Below are 17,236 nucleotides of genomic sequence, written 5' to 3'. Positions count from 1 at the left end.
TCACATTTGAGAAGCGCAAGAAGGTAAAGTTCGGTGTGTTTGCTTGGAAAATTATGTAAATGTTTATGTAAATAGTTTCAAATTAATTTTCTGTTGATCAACTATTTAAATCATTTCAGCTTTAGTTATTACAGTAAACCAATCTGCTGCTGTTGTGTTTTTAATACTCTAAATAACATCAAAAATAAACTGTTTCTTCACACAGGGCAGCAGCTGATTTGTACAGAAAATCAAGAGACCTCACAATCACCACAAACCAACTATACAGCAACACTGACAGCGAATCAAACAAACCATCAAACATCATCCCACAAAAACAAAAAGAGACGAGCAAACTGCTCTGTTTTTTTTTTTTTTTTTTTACTTAATCAAAAAGGAGTTTTAACATCACTCAGCCACTGATTGATCAAACGTTCAAGTCAAAAACCTCATCTTCTAAGTCTATCATGATCGGCAACTATCAGGACAACTGACAAAGTCTGCTGGTATTCTACAGATTTCTTGTTGTCAAATCTCATATTCAGAGTAAAAAACTGCATCTACTAACAAGTATTGTGTGTGTGTATCATAGCCTGATATATCTCCTTCCTCTGAGCCTTAGAGCTCCACTATTAAAAACACACCAGTGAGTCACACTGTTTCACTGGGTGACATGTTCCTTCATTACTATGAACACTCACGCTGCATTTTATTCTGACTCAGTCCCACATACACCATCCAGCTTCCCTAAATACTCACTAGAACACCATACGTGGATTAATCCGCTGCTGGAACTAGTCCTCCAGAAATGCAATTTCCTCCGGTTCATTTCAAACTACAATGAGCAGCTGTTTTAGGGAATTACTGAGGTGTTTTTAAAGATTTACATCCTCAGCGTCAGAAAGTATTGAGAGACAAAATAACATGTTCATTTGGGTCTTTACATGGGATTTGTTGACAATGATAAATATATATATAATAACACCAGTTATACCTGAAAGTCCAGGTTGGTCTCAGGGAAGCTGTTCCCTCAAGTTAGTCATTTGTTTGTTGAGTAAATTTATTTTATTCTCTCAGATTAATAATCCTGCAATTAATTACCTGCTGGGTGCTGTCTCACCATGGACTTACTGGGTTTAACACAGTCTGATATGTGGATATACTTCAACCTCTGCCTGTTAACCACAGCATCGTGTTTTATTGTACATTTTACAAGGTAACTGGTTCACCTAAAAAAGAACTTCCTGGAAACTTTGTGCCTCTTTTGCGTTGCTGGTACATTCGAGTCACCAGGCTGAACTTCCCATTTTCACAAACGTTAACACCTGCTTTGACGGTTTAAAAACAGATTATTTCCAGAATCTTTTTTTTTTCTTTTTCCAGATTAAAACAAAGATGGTGGCCAGAAATGACAGAACTTCTTGTTTGATTTGTCAACGTGAATCAAAATTAATCAGTACTATTAATAGCATTATCAGTTATTTTGGTATATGCTGATTTTTTTCCCCAATATTTTACATTCTCATATAAGAACACGCAATTACGTTCAGCCTGTGTTACATTCAGTGTAACAAAATAAATTTACTAATAACAGCTGCCGAGATCAGGAATTACAGGCGCAACCTAAGAATCAGGTTTAAACATTTTTGTTGTGCATCTGATCAAATATTTTTTCATCAAAGAGTCTTTGAGGATTCTGGACACATAGCCTCAGAAAGCAGGGCATTTTTTTTCAAACATCACTGTGTTTATTTTTAATAAATTGGAAGATGTGACTGAATTGTTAAGTACGTAACACATGGACACACTGGACCAAAGGCCACTGATCGATGCACAATAATTAAATCAAGGGATGAAATAAGTACTGAAACCACAAATGACTAATTTGAGTGAATGATTTATCAACTTATTTCCGTCCTAAACGTATTGTTTCTTCATATCAAAGCGCCTCTACAGCTTTACACACTTTGAAGCAGATGATGAAACTGACCTGTAGCTCCACATTATTCTTCATGATAACTGACACGTTTCTTTTCTGCCCTTTTTCTGAGACTGAAACAGAAACTGACCTGAAAACTAAAACTCACTGATCAAAACATAATTCTGCCACAAAAGCAACAAAACAATGTGACCTGAAGTTCATCGGTTAAAATGTCTTCTTAAAAAAAACGTGATCAGTTGTTTTAAATTTGGTGGCTTCTTATTTGTCACTTTTGTTAATGTAAAGGAATTTGATTCAAAGTAACATTTTCAGGCAAACGTATTTGTTCTCTTATACCTCAAACTTAAAAATCACACATTGATGCACAGAATTGTGTGTAAATATCAACAGATGAACATCAGGTAACAGGAGAGTAACAGAGGAGCCTTTGCGTTAAAAAAAAATAAGTATACGTGTTTGAGAGGCGGATCGATACGACGCTTCTGGATGTTTCTGCAGTCCTGGGAGTCAGCTGAGAGGTCAAAGGTCAGCGGGACAGGAGGGGGAGGTCACTGGAGTTCATGATGAGGCTGGAGTCCAGATTCAGGCTCTCTGAGGAAACAGGTGAGACATCACATCACAATCAAGATTCGGAAGGCTGCCAGGAGACGTTCTCCACCTCTACACGAAGGCTGTGATGGTAGATTGTGATGCAGGAAGCTGTTTAATTGTTTTATGGACTAAAAGTACTCTGGTACATGTAAAAGCAACATTGAAAATGTTACTTAAGTAAAAGTATTTAATTATAATCAGGAAAAGACGTTTCCACAAGCGCCAAATAATATATTATACATTAGGGTTGCAATGATAAGACGGTTGATCGATTAGTCGATTGAAAAAACAAAACAAATAAACTGTCGACTATAATGATTATCAAATTTTTGACGACTTGCAGCTTTTCTTTGTCTTAATTGAAAGTCAATTAAATTTCTTATCCTTTTGGACTGTTGGTCGGTGGAAATGTGCTTCACAAGATTTCACTTTGAGTTCTTGGAAACAGCACAGTTGACTATCGAACTTTTCTTAGTATTTCATGGGCTAAATGACTGAACTGGGAAGGAATCTACTGATAATCGATAATGAAAATCTACAGCTTGACTGGACATAAATAACTTAAAACGACGTCAACAGGCAATGATTGTCCTGTCTTGAATGCCAGCAGTTAAAAAAGTCTTGCACGAGAGTGGGATCAACAGACAAACAAGGTGAAACAACAACAGAGCAAATAATTAAGAGTAAAACACAAAACACTAGAACAAAGAAGACAATTGGAAAAGTAAATATTTCTCATATTAACTCATTCTGCTGAGAGATGTTCATGATGTGATGCTTGTGGGAGTGTCTTGTCCGTCAGTAAACCTCAGTGAGACACCGACCTTGGTCAAAGTTGAGTTTCTTGTTGGAGGAGCCATCGCCAAGTCCTTCGATGTCCACCAGGTCGCTGTTCACGTCGGAGTCGTTCAGAGCGCTGAGTGTCACATCTGCAGGGAGGAGGAGGTGTGTCATCATCATTTCTAAATGTGATTTGACAGAAGTTGCTTCCTGTCATCCCTCACCTGCAGTCTTCTGTTTCTTGATGGGTGGGGCCAAAGAGGGGCTGTTCTGCATGCCCGTCGCCACGACAACCTGTGAGGTCGGCACGGCGATCATGGCGGGAGCAGCAGGGGCCGGCGTCGGCGTCATTGCGACTTTTTTGACAGTCTTCTTCGGGGATTCAGAGGAAATAGGGACTCTGCTGTCCTCGTACAACTTCCTCTTCACCGTGCTCTTTATCTGAGCTCTGCAGAAGACAAACATGATGAAATCCCCACACCTGATTTACACGTTGTATCTGTTTACTTGTTAGATACCAAGCTAGTCAGCAGATGAAGTTAAAACAGAGATCAAACCTCACAACCCCACAACACATTCAGAGGGTTTTAATGGGTTTTGTGCAGGATTACTTCTTCCCTTTCTTGCCAAGTGTTAGATGTTCAGATTGATACCTCAGGTGTAGACAAAATATGAAGCCAGCAGCTGGTTAGCTTAGCTTAGCATAAAGACTGGAAACAAAGCCACCAAAGTGCATCAAGCCTTGAGGCCAACTTGACATAGTGGCCAAACTGTGTAATCACAATGTAACATGATGCACACGGATCCAAAAAGACCATTTCCCACAGACTTGCATTGTGAAAGAAGCAGCTGTAAGTGATGGGAGTGGATGAATGTTTTTGAATGACACAAAACAACAACTGCGAAATGACTTGTTTCACGGTCAGAATTTCATCCATTTGATAACATTTGGAAAGTCCGGAAGAGCACCATTAAATCATTTGAATTATTTTATGAGTTTTATGCATAGATTAAAGCGTTTTCAATAACCGATATTATCATTAATAATGTTGCACATTCCAGGTTCCAATTACACCTCCTTAAAAATATCTTTATTTTTAAAGTCAAATTTGGTCAAATGTTAGTGCTGTCACCAGATTAGGGGTTATTTAATGGTAACTAGCATATTAAAGAAAATTTGATTGATCAAGTAGCCCTGAATTTACCAATAACCATTTTAATTAAGGGGTTCAGGAGTAGCTTAATATTTGGTAAATGTTACAAACTGAACCCAATTTTGGGACTTTAAGAATAGATTTTAATACACTGGGGGTTGTTTAACAAGTTGAGGAGTAAAAACCACCTATGATTTACCAGGAGAATTAAAGCCAGCCCTGCATTCTCACCTACATTGAAGGCGAATCCTCAAATGTGTAGAAAACCCATTAAAAACAGCCTAAAGACACGATGAATAATAGATGAACGACTCCTTTATGACAGTGAGACTTACACAGTACGCTCTTTGATTACAGTGCTGATGTTGTTGAGGTCGTCTCCAAATCGACGCACCGCCAAACGCAGCATCTCGATCTCTGTCTCCGTCCATTTGGCTCTAAGAACGAAGACACTTTATACTCAGTACACAGAGAGGACATATGCATCTGTTTCTCTCTCTGCCAGCATTTACAGCTCAGCACACAATCGTTGCTCATGTGATAAACGACTGACCAATTCACTTGCACTGATCAGTGTGTCCCTTGATTAATTACATCATCACTGAAGACGACATCTATTACAAAACAAATTACTGTACGATAATCTGTACTCCTCGACTCAACATACATTCAGCTAGGGTTGGGTGATATGGCCACAATCTTCTATCACAGTATGTGTAACTTTATATTGCGGTGACAGTATACATCAAGATGCAGTAATTGTCCTGTGAATTCATCTGAGAAACGGTTGTGTGTTTGTGTCTCACCCTGCAGGGCTGGAGTCTGACACTGGGTGCAGCTGCATGGTCAGCTCTCCCAACTTAGTGAAGGCAGCTCCTGCTGCTGAGAAAATCTCACCCACCTGCAGTAAAGAGGATTGCGTGTTGGTTCGGTTAATTAAGGGCAACATTACAGGTTAAAATGATGGTAGTCAACAGACTGTGCGCGTATGGAAATACATCATTATTCTATCAACAATATGTACTCAGTAAAGTTTGGAATTCTATTTTTAAGAATACATGATTGGTGCATTCACTTTATGCTGAATTCGCCACTGAATTCTATACATTTACAATTAAAGAAAACTTAAGGCCCTTTTCATGACGCCTATATTTGTGCTATAAGCAAAGTTGTTAAATTGACAGATATCTGAGTGGACTTTTGTGTACAGCTGTGTGACCTGCTCTCGTAACAGTAAAGATTCGCTTTGATGCACACTATCCGTACTCTTACTCTACGCAAATCTACTATAAGCAGGTAAGAACTTACCTTCGCAGAGGCAGACGTCATTTTGATAACGGAACTGAAGCTCTTCTCTTGAAATATGTTCTTCAGTCAGAACAATAACACGAATATACACAGCTAGCTGCTAGCTAAAGTTAGCTCCTGTAACGTTAGCTAGCTCGTTGTCGTTAGCGGGCTTCCATTGAGACCTCGGAAAGTTAAACAAAAAATCGAAGCTTTGGGAGATCTTCATCCGATTCGACACCGTGAATTCTTCAGTGTACTTTATATATTACATATTAAAAAGAAAAAATATAGATATCGTACAACAAAGGTAGAAGGGATAAAGGAAATGTTGCGCGACTTTGGAAGTTGAATGCCATTGGTCAGTCTTAGAGGAAAAGGCGGAGCGTGCGGCGTTGGACATTTTCATTGGTCTCTGTGCTGCGGATCACGATAGATCTCGACTTTCACCGAGTAAAACCGAGTGATGAGGATCAGCTGACCGTGAAGCGCTGTCGTCCTTCGATGGAGCATTTCTCAGAGTAGTGAATCAAAAATAAAAAACAGCTTCTGATTGATCGACAAGTCCGAACACTGACATGCCGTCGCTTCTGTTCTGTGGGCCGAAGATGGCTGCGTGCGGGATAGTGATCAGTATCTGGGGAGTCATCATGCTGGTGAGACATATGTATCTTTGCCATAGGAGCGGACTATTTCCTGGAATTGCAACGATACTGATTAGCTAGGGAACAGCTCACGGGAACGTTTGATGTTTTCATTCAGAATACATATCGGATTTACTCACTACTGATTTTTTTTTTAATTTCGTGTTTTTGAAGATCCCGAGACCTTCAAAACGATGAAGAATATATCGGCTGTCGCAAAGTAATGACTGAACGTATATTTTCTCTGGCAAATAGACGGAGGCCGAGTAGGCCAAGCTAAATGCACTGCACGTTAGATGATATTGCACTAGTAATTAATTACTTACACCACTAGTTTGATCGATTAGGTTGTACTAATCACCTTTACATATGTAAGTAACGTCAGCACCATTTCAATTTTGTAACCATAAATTTTTAAAAAGCGTTTTGATTTAGGAACTCGAGTGACAAAAAATCCGTTGGAAACGAATCATGTGACTCGTATTTTTGCACTCGTGACGTTTCAGAACAGGAAGTCAGTTTTTTCATTTATTATTTATTAAGTAAATTGTCTAGGCTGAAACCAAAGTGATCATCAGCTCAAAACCTAGAGATACAGAGTTTGCTTAGATAGATCCAAAGGGATATTACAGTGCTGCAGCAGCCACTTCAGCCACTAAATCTCAAAACTAAGTGAGGTAGATGAGAAACAAATACAAATAGGATATCAAATGGTTGCTTAAATTGTTAGTCAGTTAACCTTTTTTTTTTTTTTTTTGAAGTGACAAATCACTCCAGATCTGATTTGCACCAGGAACATGTTTCACTCAAGGCTTCAGGAGACTTGTGAGAAAATGTGAATTATTTGAGTTTATCAGGCTGAAATTTTACATCTTAAAACACAGGATTCACACTAGTTTGTTTGTTTCTGAGAGAAAGCTGATGATTGACTGATAACTTTACACATTAAAATCACCATCAGCTTCTAACTTCTGCTTTACTACTTCTGCTGTGTCCCCGGCCTCATGTTGAGAAACTCTGTTCTGATTTCTTCCAGGCCATGTTGGGAATCTTCTTCAGCGCAAAGTCGGCCGTGCTGATTGAGGATGTGCCGTTCACCGAGGAGGACATTCGTAACGAGTGAGTCGCAATGAACTCTGCATTGCTGAGTTTCAGAGCAGCAAATTAAACAACAGGACAATCAACAGGAAATAGGTTGCATTACTGGCGCGTTAAAATAGAGCCCAACCGATGGGCTATAACGAACCTACTACAGACGTCTGTCCATAAGAGTAAACGCAAAGAGAACTGTTTGTTTGTCCAAAACAGATTCAGGAAAAAGGTTTCACTCCAGTTATTCTTCTGAATTGGAGTCAGTCTGCACACTTTACTCCTCTCATTGATTTTCCAGTTGCTGGAGCTATGTAGTTGATTAATTGATCGACAGAAAATTTATGTGGAACTCTTTTGATAATCAATTAAGCAAAAACAGCAAAAACATTCACTGGTTCCAGCTTCTTAAATTCCCAGATTTGATGCTTTTCTTTGTCAGACATGATGGTTAACTGAATAACATTTTAGTTTTGGACTGTTAGTCGAAGAAACAAGACATTTGAAGACGTCACATTGGGCTGTAGGAAAACAATTTTCTGACATTTTGTGGACAAAACAATTAAGAAAATAATAGTCATATTAAAAGATAATAATCACTAGTTACAGTCCTACAAATAACCTTGTACCCACCTGGGTACCTGACATAATCTTTATAATTTCCTTGTAGAGTTCTTTAGTAATCAAATTAAAGGAATCTTCTTCAAAATTGTGTGTTACATTGGATGATATATTGTGTTCTCTTCTCTCCTGCAGTAAAAACCCTCCTCAGAACATCTACAGTCTGTACAACCAGGTCGGGATCAACTGCTTCATCGCCGCTGGCATCTACGTGGCGGTGGGCGCTGTGTCGCTTTGCCAGGTCCGACTCAACAAACGGCAGGAGTACATGGTCACATAAACGGCTGCAGCCGTGACCTGACCTCTGACCCCTGACCCCTGACAACCCGAGGACCTGACATCAGCCGCTGGAAGTCATTTTCTGTCCATAAAGTTTACGTTACAGTGTCACACAACTTCCTTTATAGCAGACCAATCAGCAGCTGAGTCACCAGAGGGTCATTTAAATCTCCGTTTGGGGCAATCTGATTGGCTAAGATGTTAATGCAGTGAAGGGGGATGATCAGTCGGCACGTGAATTATTTATTTTCAAGTTCAGACCTTTGATATGTTTGTTGTCTGCTGTGCTGTTTGTTGTCGTTGTTGTTGGATGAAATGTTGCATCATTCCTTTAAACAGGTCTTTCATGAAAATGAACAAACGCTGATTCACTTTCGCTTCATAACATTTATTTCATCATTGAATTCATTTTGAATTAACAAGTGAAAAATTAGAAATAAATTCATCTTCAGTTAAAGAAGCTGTTCAGACATCTTCTGTCAGCTGGTTGAACTAAATAATGCTTTATTATTATGGTAATGGAGGTGACACCCTGACAGCATAAAGTGACTCTGTTTCATCATTTTATAGATTTTCCATCACCGTTTCTGATCTTTATTTTTACCTGTTGAAGCAAACTGATCAGAAACAAACACATCAAGGTGTCGATTCCACAGAGCTGCTGACATTAAACCATCCTTCAGAAGAAATACAGGTGTTAAAGTAAAAGTGTGTTCAGGCTGTTTGTTATTAATGCTACTGTGGATCAAATACAAAGGTGTTTAATGTGACAAAATTATGGTGGATAATCCTTTGCAATAAAGTGTGTGTGTGTAAAAATTGTTCTTCTTTTGCATGATTAGTCTGAAGTCTTCTGTTAAGTTCATTGAAGTGAAATACATACACATATCCATACACAATAGACTGAGGCTGTCTGTTCAAACATGAAAGTGAAAAAGCGCGCGAGTTTGGCGGGAGAGAGGGCTAAACCATTATTCACTGGAGGGGTGTACTGTGGCTTTGAAACAGGATTTTATGAGAACAAACAATCAAAGTTGGAAAAAAAAACACTTTGATGATGAAAAAACTCTCTCAATATACATTTTAGGATTTATTCTTGATGAGTACGGCAACAAACCGGTTGGTGAAACAGTAGTATCTGTTAACTTCTTTACTGTCACCCAGAAAAGAAAAAAACACATTGTTTTCCTGTTTGCCACTGAGAGCATCTCTCAGCAGCTATCAAACATTAAGGAAGCAAGCAAGGGCAAAGTACGTATTAACCAAAAAATTCTGCCTAATTTCTTTTGAAAAAGCCATTGTGACATAAAAATTTTAATAACATCGATTGAAACAAACTCAAATCTCGTGGTTCAGACAAAGGTAAGTCCAAGAGGCCGAGTGTTCAGTTTATTTTTCTGCTTTAATAGTGACTGATATGACTCACTGTTTTGCTGGACTGATCGCAGCAGTTTGTTTGTGTAGTCTTATCTGGCGGGAACTGGCATGTTTAAGGTGTTTATTTGTCAAATGTGCAGTTACAGGTGTGGTCGTTACTGCTGGTAATGACAAATTTGGCCTTCAAGCTTTCCTAACAGAGCAAAAGGTTTAAAAAAAAGTGGGATGAAAAGACAAAATACTTGGAACATACAGCATGTAATAAAATAAACAACCACTTGGAATATACTCCTGGAATATGGAATATCCCCCAGCTGGGGATTAATAAAGTCTTATCCTAGCTCAGTATATTTACTCAAGTATTGTACTTAGGGTACATTTTTGAGGTACTTGAGAGGGAAATAACTTTTTACCTCACTGCATTTATCTGACAGGTTTAGTTACTAGTTACTTTACAAATTAAGCTTTTTACATACAAAACATATGGAACATTTATATGACATTAATAAGATGTTTAGTTATAAATTAATCAACCTGACAGTATATACAAGTACAACTGAAACAATGAGTCGATTAATCAATTAGTTTATTGACAGAAAATTAATTGGCACCTATTTTGATACTGCAAACATTTCATGCTTCCACCCTCACTTTTACTTAAGCAAAGGATCTTCCTCCAACAAGACACTGACAGACTTGCACTGGCCCGGTGGAGGGCTCTCTGCTGGGGTGGTTCAAACCACATTTCACTGGAGAGGATAAAATCAGTGGAGTCACAAACCACCTCTCCTAATCTCTGATGTCCTGTGGTGGAATAAATACTCAGATTCTTAAAGCACTAGTACATTGATGTAAAAATACTCCATTACAAGAAAAAGTCCTGCATCCAAAATCCTACCTAGGCTGGCCAATGGCTTCATGTAGTTAAAGTATCAGTAGTAAAAGTACAAACTGATTTTATAAAACAAAAAAAGTTTGGAAACACCGGGTTTAAACTTGCTGTATTTTATAAATTTTCATATAATATTTTATGTTTTATGTTGTTCTCAGGCCACGTGTTGAGAGAATAACTCAGATATATGTAGTATGAGTTTTTTTTACTCGTTACTGACAATGTTCGAATTCAACAGTTGTACAGATTTCACAAGAGCATGTTGCCAGCTAACAGCAGCTTATACAGTACGTACAGCAGGCTCTGTGTGAGCCTCTGCTTTGTGTTATGTTAGTCCTGCAGCACTCTGTATTTGAAATTAAGGACTATAAGGTTAAAGTGATGACTTTCAGCTTTAATTCAAGGGTGTTTACATCCATCGCAAACACAGCAGGAACTTTGTCTAATATTTCTGTTCTGTCATCTCTCTGCGTGTTACAGATGTCAGATATTTCAGAGGAAGAGTGGAAAACATCTCTGACCTCCATCCTGGAGGAACTGGATTCGCAACAGTACAGTAAGATGCTGGAATGTCTGAAAAAAATCCCAAAAGGTCAGAAAACTACCAGATCCAGAGAAAAGATGCCCCAAAAAATCATTGAGCACTATGGTCTAGAAGAGTCTATTAATGCAATCAAGGATGCCATGGATCAGGTACCAAGGAGGGACAGCACAGTCCAGGACCTACTGCGCCCCTTTCTGGACAAATTGAGGAACAAACATGAAGAAAGGAGCAAGGGTGAGTTCATATAATCATATAATCAGAGTTTTGAATATTTGGTTTTTGGCTCAGTATTCATCCCTGTTAGACCTTCTTAATGTTTCATTGGATCATGGATGGAGGATGTAGATTTTTGATCAACAGAAATGCTTTAATGTCAGGGTGAAAAGTAATATCTGAACTATAAATATAAACCAGATACGTGATTGTCGATGTATTCACCCCCTGCTGGTTTTATTTAGTAAAGACACCTCTGGCTGCAGTCAACAGCCGTACAAAACAGTTCATGCCGTCAAAATGAAGCACGGACGCTGGGTGGACAGCAGTTGTCACTCTGACTTGGCCTCTCCAGGGACTCGATTAGTGGTCGATGGGTTTTTCAGTGGCCCGTGCTGATGTTTAGAGCCTAGGGCGGCAGATATACTGTATAGTGTTGATGTCACATATTGTCCTTTGTTTTGTTTTTTTTTTGCTTTGTTTTTTTCATTGGATGAAATGCAACAATTTGATAATAATTACAAATAAGATGCAATTGATCAATTTAAATGAACATTTATTTAACCTGAAAAAGCTGGTGTGGTATTTGGTGGTATTTTATGCTGGTACATAAAGATTTTCAAAATAAGATACCCGTCCCAGAAAATACCACGGCATTACACAATGGACAATGATGATGCTGGCTGACATCAGTTGTTTTGGAGAAGTGTGGTGTAGAGCTGAATACTTTGTTCAAGTTTAAATTAAGTTTAAAATTTCATTTTTTAGAAAAGAAAAGGAAACATGATCCATTGGAGGAGAATGGAGAAAGGCCTGCAGCAGGTAGGTTAACAACCCAGTGGTGCCTGGTGTCATTTAAATGGAAGTTTTCTTTAGCTACAACGCTCATACCAAAAAAGTTGGGATTCCGTAAAAGCTAAATAAACAGAAAGCAATCATTTGCCAACAAACTGTGTTTACACTTTTCTGAAGTGTTCCTGAGCCCATCTACTAATATCCTTTATATAATCATGTGTTCACAAAGAGGTGAACCTCGCTCCATCCTCACTCCCTTTCCAGGATGCCCCTTTCATGCCCAATCATGATACTATCACCTGTTCCCAATCAACTTGTTTCCCTGTGGAATGTTCCAAACAGGTGTTTTTGGATCATTCCACAACTTTCCCAGTTTTTTGTTGCTCCTGTCCCAACTTGTTTGAAACGTGTTGCTGCATCACATTCAGAATAAGCAGATTTTTACAACAATCAATGAAGCTGATGAGGCAAAACATTAAATATTATGCAACTTTTTTGGACTGTAAAAGTCTTCTGAATAATGAAATGAAATCGGTAACTAAACAGTGTAGAAACACTTATTGATGTTTGTTTCTCCTTCTAAAGATCAAAAGAAGAGCTGTCGCACTGACAAGGTAGGAGTTCACTTTGTATGCATTCTTAAACACTGGCATATGTGTTGGATATAATATCAAAATACTTCCAGTACAACATGCCGAGTGACTGTACAGCTAAAAATTGGGAATTTTGGGGAACTGAGCATTGACGAAATGTTTGTTTTCCAGGAGACAAACAGTCGTTCCTGGGTAGGTGCTTTTTCTCTGAATTTTCTTTCATTGCTCACAACTTTTATGTTTGTAATTATGTTGCCTTCATGGAGATTTTTTTCTCTCTGAATGCAGGAGAAATCCATCAGTGATCTGAAATCCAGCAGTGAACTTCTTGACACACACGTCATTGCTGGGAAAGTTGTTCAGAAATCCGGTCTGCGCACATATCAAACCAGAGAGCATGTGAAAAAGTTCTTCTTTTATCTAGCGGTCGTCGATGAGACAGCCAGCATTAAACTGATGGTATATGGAAAAATACACCATCAAACGATCAAGGAAGACAACTTCTACCGGTTCAGAAAGCTAATAAGAGATGACAATGGTGTTGTTAAGGTTACCTCTCAGACCATAGTGTCACAGATGAACTCTGTTCCAGTCCCAGAGGAGCTTGAGATTGAGGCTCGGACACTCATTTACTCTGAGAGTCCAGTTTACTTCATCTCCAAGGCCAAATTATCTGCTGATAAGACGGGAGTGAGTGTTCAAGGAACCATTACAGAGGTGAGTTTAAATTGGAGAACTCCAAAAATCACCCTCCTTTAGCTCTGTTTTTGGTCTCTGCCAACTCAGGTGTGTTGCAGAAAAAAAAAAAACACTTCTCAGAATAATTAAGAGAAGTTTGATTTCAACAGGGGAACTGGTATCAATAGGTGAAAGATGACTGAAGTCTTGTGCTTCCCCTGCTGCTCTGCTGTCAGAAAGAGGCGATTCAACCAGCAGAGGATCAGGACTGACAGCACATTTGTGTAAAGGAGCTTTTCATGTTGGTCCAAAGTTTGAAAAACTTGAATGATTTGTCGTCAGGTAGAAACAAAACTCTGCCAGGACAGTTTGGAACTGGCTTTCAGGTCAATCAGTTTCAGCGTGTGAAGGACTACCTCTGAGAGCTTGTCTCCATGGTGATGATGTGTAACAACAACTATGCATTAGCAAGGTTTGCTACGCTTATCCTGTGTGAAAGATGGGTTTCTGCATTTGAACCTTCCTTTGGAAAAACTGCAAGGATACTGTTTAGTGCAAAACCACGAAAGAATCACTTTTTGGTCTCGAAGAGCGTGTGTGCAACATACTGGTTGTGTCCAGTCAGATGGCGTGAGGACAAAAGCAGCTTCAAATTTACGTTGTGCATGTGGCCCACGTTGGGAGAAGCTACAGAAACTTGAGCAGGATCCAGGTGTTCCTGATTAAACGGTGGCTAAAATATCAGGGCTTTAAGCGATGTATGAAGGGTTGATATCTGTCATTAACAATAATTCTCCTCAGAAATAATTTAAATGTCTGGCAGTTGTTGTTGTTGTTGTTGCTATGTACCCTCCCTCAGCAGTTCATGACTCACTGGGCATGTGCAGAAAATGTTTAATCTTGTGCTTTTGGTTGTTTCAGATTGATCCTATCAAACCAGTTACGGTGCAGAACAAAGAGAAGAAAAAGATGCAAACCTTTCAACTAAGGGACGACACTGATTCCATCAGGATCTGCATGTGGGGTGAAGAAACCAAGCAATGCAAAGGATTGTCAGTTGGAGATGTTATTAAGGTCACCAATGTGAAGACCAACCAGTACTATGAAACCGTATCGCTCAGCTCAAATGCATTAACCAAAATTCAAAAGGTAGTTGCAGTGATCTGCTGCTCTCTGATGTCACACATCAGCCATGCTTGTTGTTTAGTCTGTGGGTAGATTGTGGAAAATCTGGACGCAAGTTTCACTGACAGTCTCTGATAATACATTACGCCATCCTCTGTTCTCAAGCTGTTAACTATTAAACAACTTAAAGGTGTTTCTCAGCATGCTCTGAATCTTCACTGTTCATGTCTATCTGTCTTAATGCAGGTTCAAAGTGTTGGCATCCAGAATGTGAGCATTGAGCTTATAGGAATCATAAAAGCCACAAAGAAGGAGACTCACCTGGAGGCAGTCCTCAACCAACAGGTGAATACGTTTGTGGTGGCTTCTCGACTTCTGGCAGAGGCATTAGGCGTCAAACTGGAGGGTGATTATAAAGAGATGTTCCTTGCTAAAATGCCGCTCTTAGCAGATGTAGTCATACAAGGAAGTAGGATTAAAAGAATTACTGTTCAAAGCATGTGAAGCATCTCGTTCTACAGGTTTCCTGAAATTGTTAGCACACAGCAGAGAAAACAAATTGGAACAATGTCAAATTCAACTCTGACAGCAATACATTCGTCACAGGCGAACAGGAAAAGGCATCAGCGTCCTACCTGTATGAATTGTCATCTGACCTTTAGTTACCACAAACCGATCAGCAAAGCACTGATCATTGAACACAAATGTTTGCATTTGTAATCAAACAGCCATGATGTCATGCTTGTTCCTCACCAGTTTCTGGGTCAGATCATCCACCACCTCATGAAAATCATGACATACAAATTGATAATTAATTCTCTGTAGAACATTTACCAAACATACTGTACATACATACAATCACACAGCTTCTAATGCTGTTATATACAAAAGCTCAGATTATTCTCGTGATTGAGTGAATGAGCTGTTCTTCTGTTTTTTTTCCAGCTATCTGTAGCAGCTCAGTTATTATTCCTACTTGAAGTATATCGGCTTTCATTATTTAGATGATTTATCGACTCAGCAGCTAATTTTGATTCACCTGTATTTAATTATTATACCATGGTAATTGTGTGCTTGTTTTGGTTGTTGGTTGTATCAGACTTTTGTTATACATTTTCTCCATGTTTTTTTTTTGTTTGTTTTGGTCTGTTTTTGTTGTGTTGGATGTGTAAAAAAAGAAGCAAATGTCCTGTGTCCTGTCAAATGTCAGTGTTGATATTATATATGTTGTATGTACACTGAATTCAGCAAAGACACCTAAATTGTTTATTGCAATTTGAGACTCTCATTGTTCTGAAATATTTATCTTGGAATTTAGAAAGAAAAGACTCTATGTTTTTGAAGCTAAAACCATTTGTAAAGAATCTTGGGGTTATTTTTGACAGCAGTTTCTCATTCGTCAAACAGATTGATAACGTGGTTAGAGCGAGCTTTTATCAATTACATACTTTATCTAAAGTAAAGCCTTTTTTAAATCGCACCGACCTTGAAAGGACTATTCACGCTTTTATCAGCTCACGAATAGACTACTGTAATGCTCTCTATGTTGGTGTTTCCCAGTCTGCCCTGAGCCGCCTCCAGCGGGTGCAAAATGCAGCAGCTCGTTTCCTGACGAACACTTCAAGGCGTCAGCACATCACCCCAGTCCTCTTTTCCCTCCACTGGCTTCCAGTATCGTTTAGGATAGATTTTAAAATTTTACTTTTTGTTTTTAAAGCCCTCAATGGCCTCCTACTTATTTGACAGAACTTCTCTCTGTCCGAAACCCAAACAGGGCGCTAAGGTCCACAAATCAGTTCCCAAGGGCCAGGTATAAACACTGGGGGGATCGAGCCTTTTCCGTCGCTGGGCCCAGACTCTGGAACAAACTACTCCCTGACATGCGCACCATCACAGACTTTGGCCTCTTCAAAACTCGGCTCAAAACATATCTTTTTAGACTGGCTTTTAATACACAGTAATGTGGTGACATTTTATTTTATTTTATTCTATCTTATTTTATTTGCATTTAATCTCTTTTTTATTTCCCTGATATGTGTTCTATTGTTGCTATCTTTTAATCTGTTTTTCATTTCTAATTTCACTGTTTGTTTTTAACTGGAAAGCACTTTGGTCACCTTGAGTGTTGTAAAGTGCTGTATAAATAAATTTTGATTGATTGATTGATTGAAGAAGAACATGATTAATTCCCACAACCCCACATCTGAAGAACTGTAAGGTTAAACTTCAGCGACAGACATCGCTTTTCCAGTTTTCACATTTGGACTTACTTGACTAGTCTCCACAGCAGATGATAGACTGAGTGTTTAATGATTTACCTCTTTTACAACATTAGTCATGAAACAAAATAAAGTTTGTTCTCTTATCACATTCTCTTCTGAATTAGCCTTACTTTGTCTTTAATGTGTATAAACAACAAACACCCAACTCTCATCCTAACCTAATTCTAGTCACAACTTCCTTGTTTTAAAAATGAAGCAGGAAACAAGCACCAAGAAATTCTGCCACAGAAACCTTTCCATTTAAAAGTAATCTATTTAAAAAAAAAATACAAACCTCTTTTAGTCAGTTTCATCTTCGTCTTGCTTTAACCTTTTAAACCAATGACCCACGCTCAGCACAAGCGTAGCTGAAAGTGGATCAGAGCTTCAGT

At 38.7% G+C, this 17,236-nt stretch overlaps 3 protein-coding genes across 9 annotated transcripts; 2 read left to right on the top strand and 1 right to left on the bottom strand.

Moving 5' to 3' along the window:
• Positions 1 to 1,335: 1,335 nt before the first annotated feature.
• Positions 1,336 to 6,152, bottom strand: LOC121616801 (chromatin complexes subunit BAP18-like). Its single transcript, XM_041951610.1, has 6 exons — positions 5,755 to 6,152; positions 5,253 to 5,347; positions 4,782 to 4,883; positions 3,517 to 3,740; positions 3,337 to 3,441; positions 1,336 to 2,512 (listed from the first exon to the last, which is right to left on the bottom strand). The coding sequence occupies exons 1-6, from the start codon at positions 5,773 to 5,775 to the stop codon at positions 2,448 to 2,450; spliced, it is 612 nt and encodes a 203-aa protein (XP_041807544.1). The 5' UTR covers positions 5,776 to 6,152; the 3' UTR covers positions 1,336 to 2,447.
• Positions 6,153 to 6,175: 23 nt separating this feature from the next.
• Positions 6,176 to 9,190, top strand: rnasekb (ribonuclease, RNase K b). Its single transcript, XM_041951623.1, has 3 exons — positions 6,176 to 6,389; positions 7,414 to 7,496; positions 8,223 to 9,190. Exons 1-3 carry the CDS (start codon positions 6,312 to 6,314, stop codon positions 8,365 to 8,367), a joined length of 306 nt encoding a protein of 101 aa, XP_041807557.1. The 5' UTR covers positions 6,176 to 6,311; the 3' UTR covers positions 8,368 to 9,190.
• A 174-nt stretch (positions 9,191 to 9,364) lies between these two features.
• On the top strand, positions 9,365 to 16,547 carry LOC121616777. Of its 7 annotated transcripts, none has more exons than XR_006007364.1 (10): positions 9,365 to 9,617; positions 9,723 to 9,728; positions 11,116 to 11,413; positions 12,161 to 12,214; positions 12,773 to 12,801; positions 12,952 to 12,972; positions 13,069 to 13,497; positions 14,380 to 14,482; positions 14,830 to 14,928; positions 16,358 to 16,547. XR_006007364.1 is itself a non-coding variant. In XM_041951576.1 (10 exons), the coding sequence occupies exons 1-10, from the start codon at positions 9,381 to 9,383 to the stop codon at positions 16,324 to 16,326; spliced, it is 1,509 nt and encodes a 502-aa protein (XP_041807510.1). In that variant the 5' UTR covers positions 9,365 to 9,380; the 3' UTR covers positions 16,327 to 16,547. The 7 variants fall into 7 exon arrangements, 5 of the variants coding, with proteins under 5 accessions (XP_041807510.1, XP_041807511.1, XP_041807509.1 ...); XR_006007363.1 differs by lacking the exon at positions 16,358 to 16,547 and adding an exon at positions 16,144 to 16,265; XM_041951576.1 differs by having other exon boundaries at positions 14,380 to 14,532; positions 16,144 to 16,547.
• The last annotated feature ends 689 nt before the right edge of the window (positions 16,548 to 17,236 follow it).

This window comes from Chelmon rostratus, chromosome 14 (assembly GCF_017976325.1).
Source record: "Chelmon rostratus isolate fCheRos1 chromosome 14, fCheRos1.pri, whole genome shotgun sequence".
Lineage (NCBI taxonomy): Eukaryota > Metazoa > Chordata > Actinopteri > Chaetodontiformes > Chaetodontidae > Chelmon > Chelmon rostratus.
The sequence above is the reverse complement of the archived record's forward strand: the minus strand, read 5'-3'. Positions and strand labels throughout refer to the sequence as shown.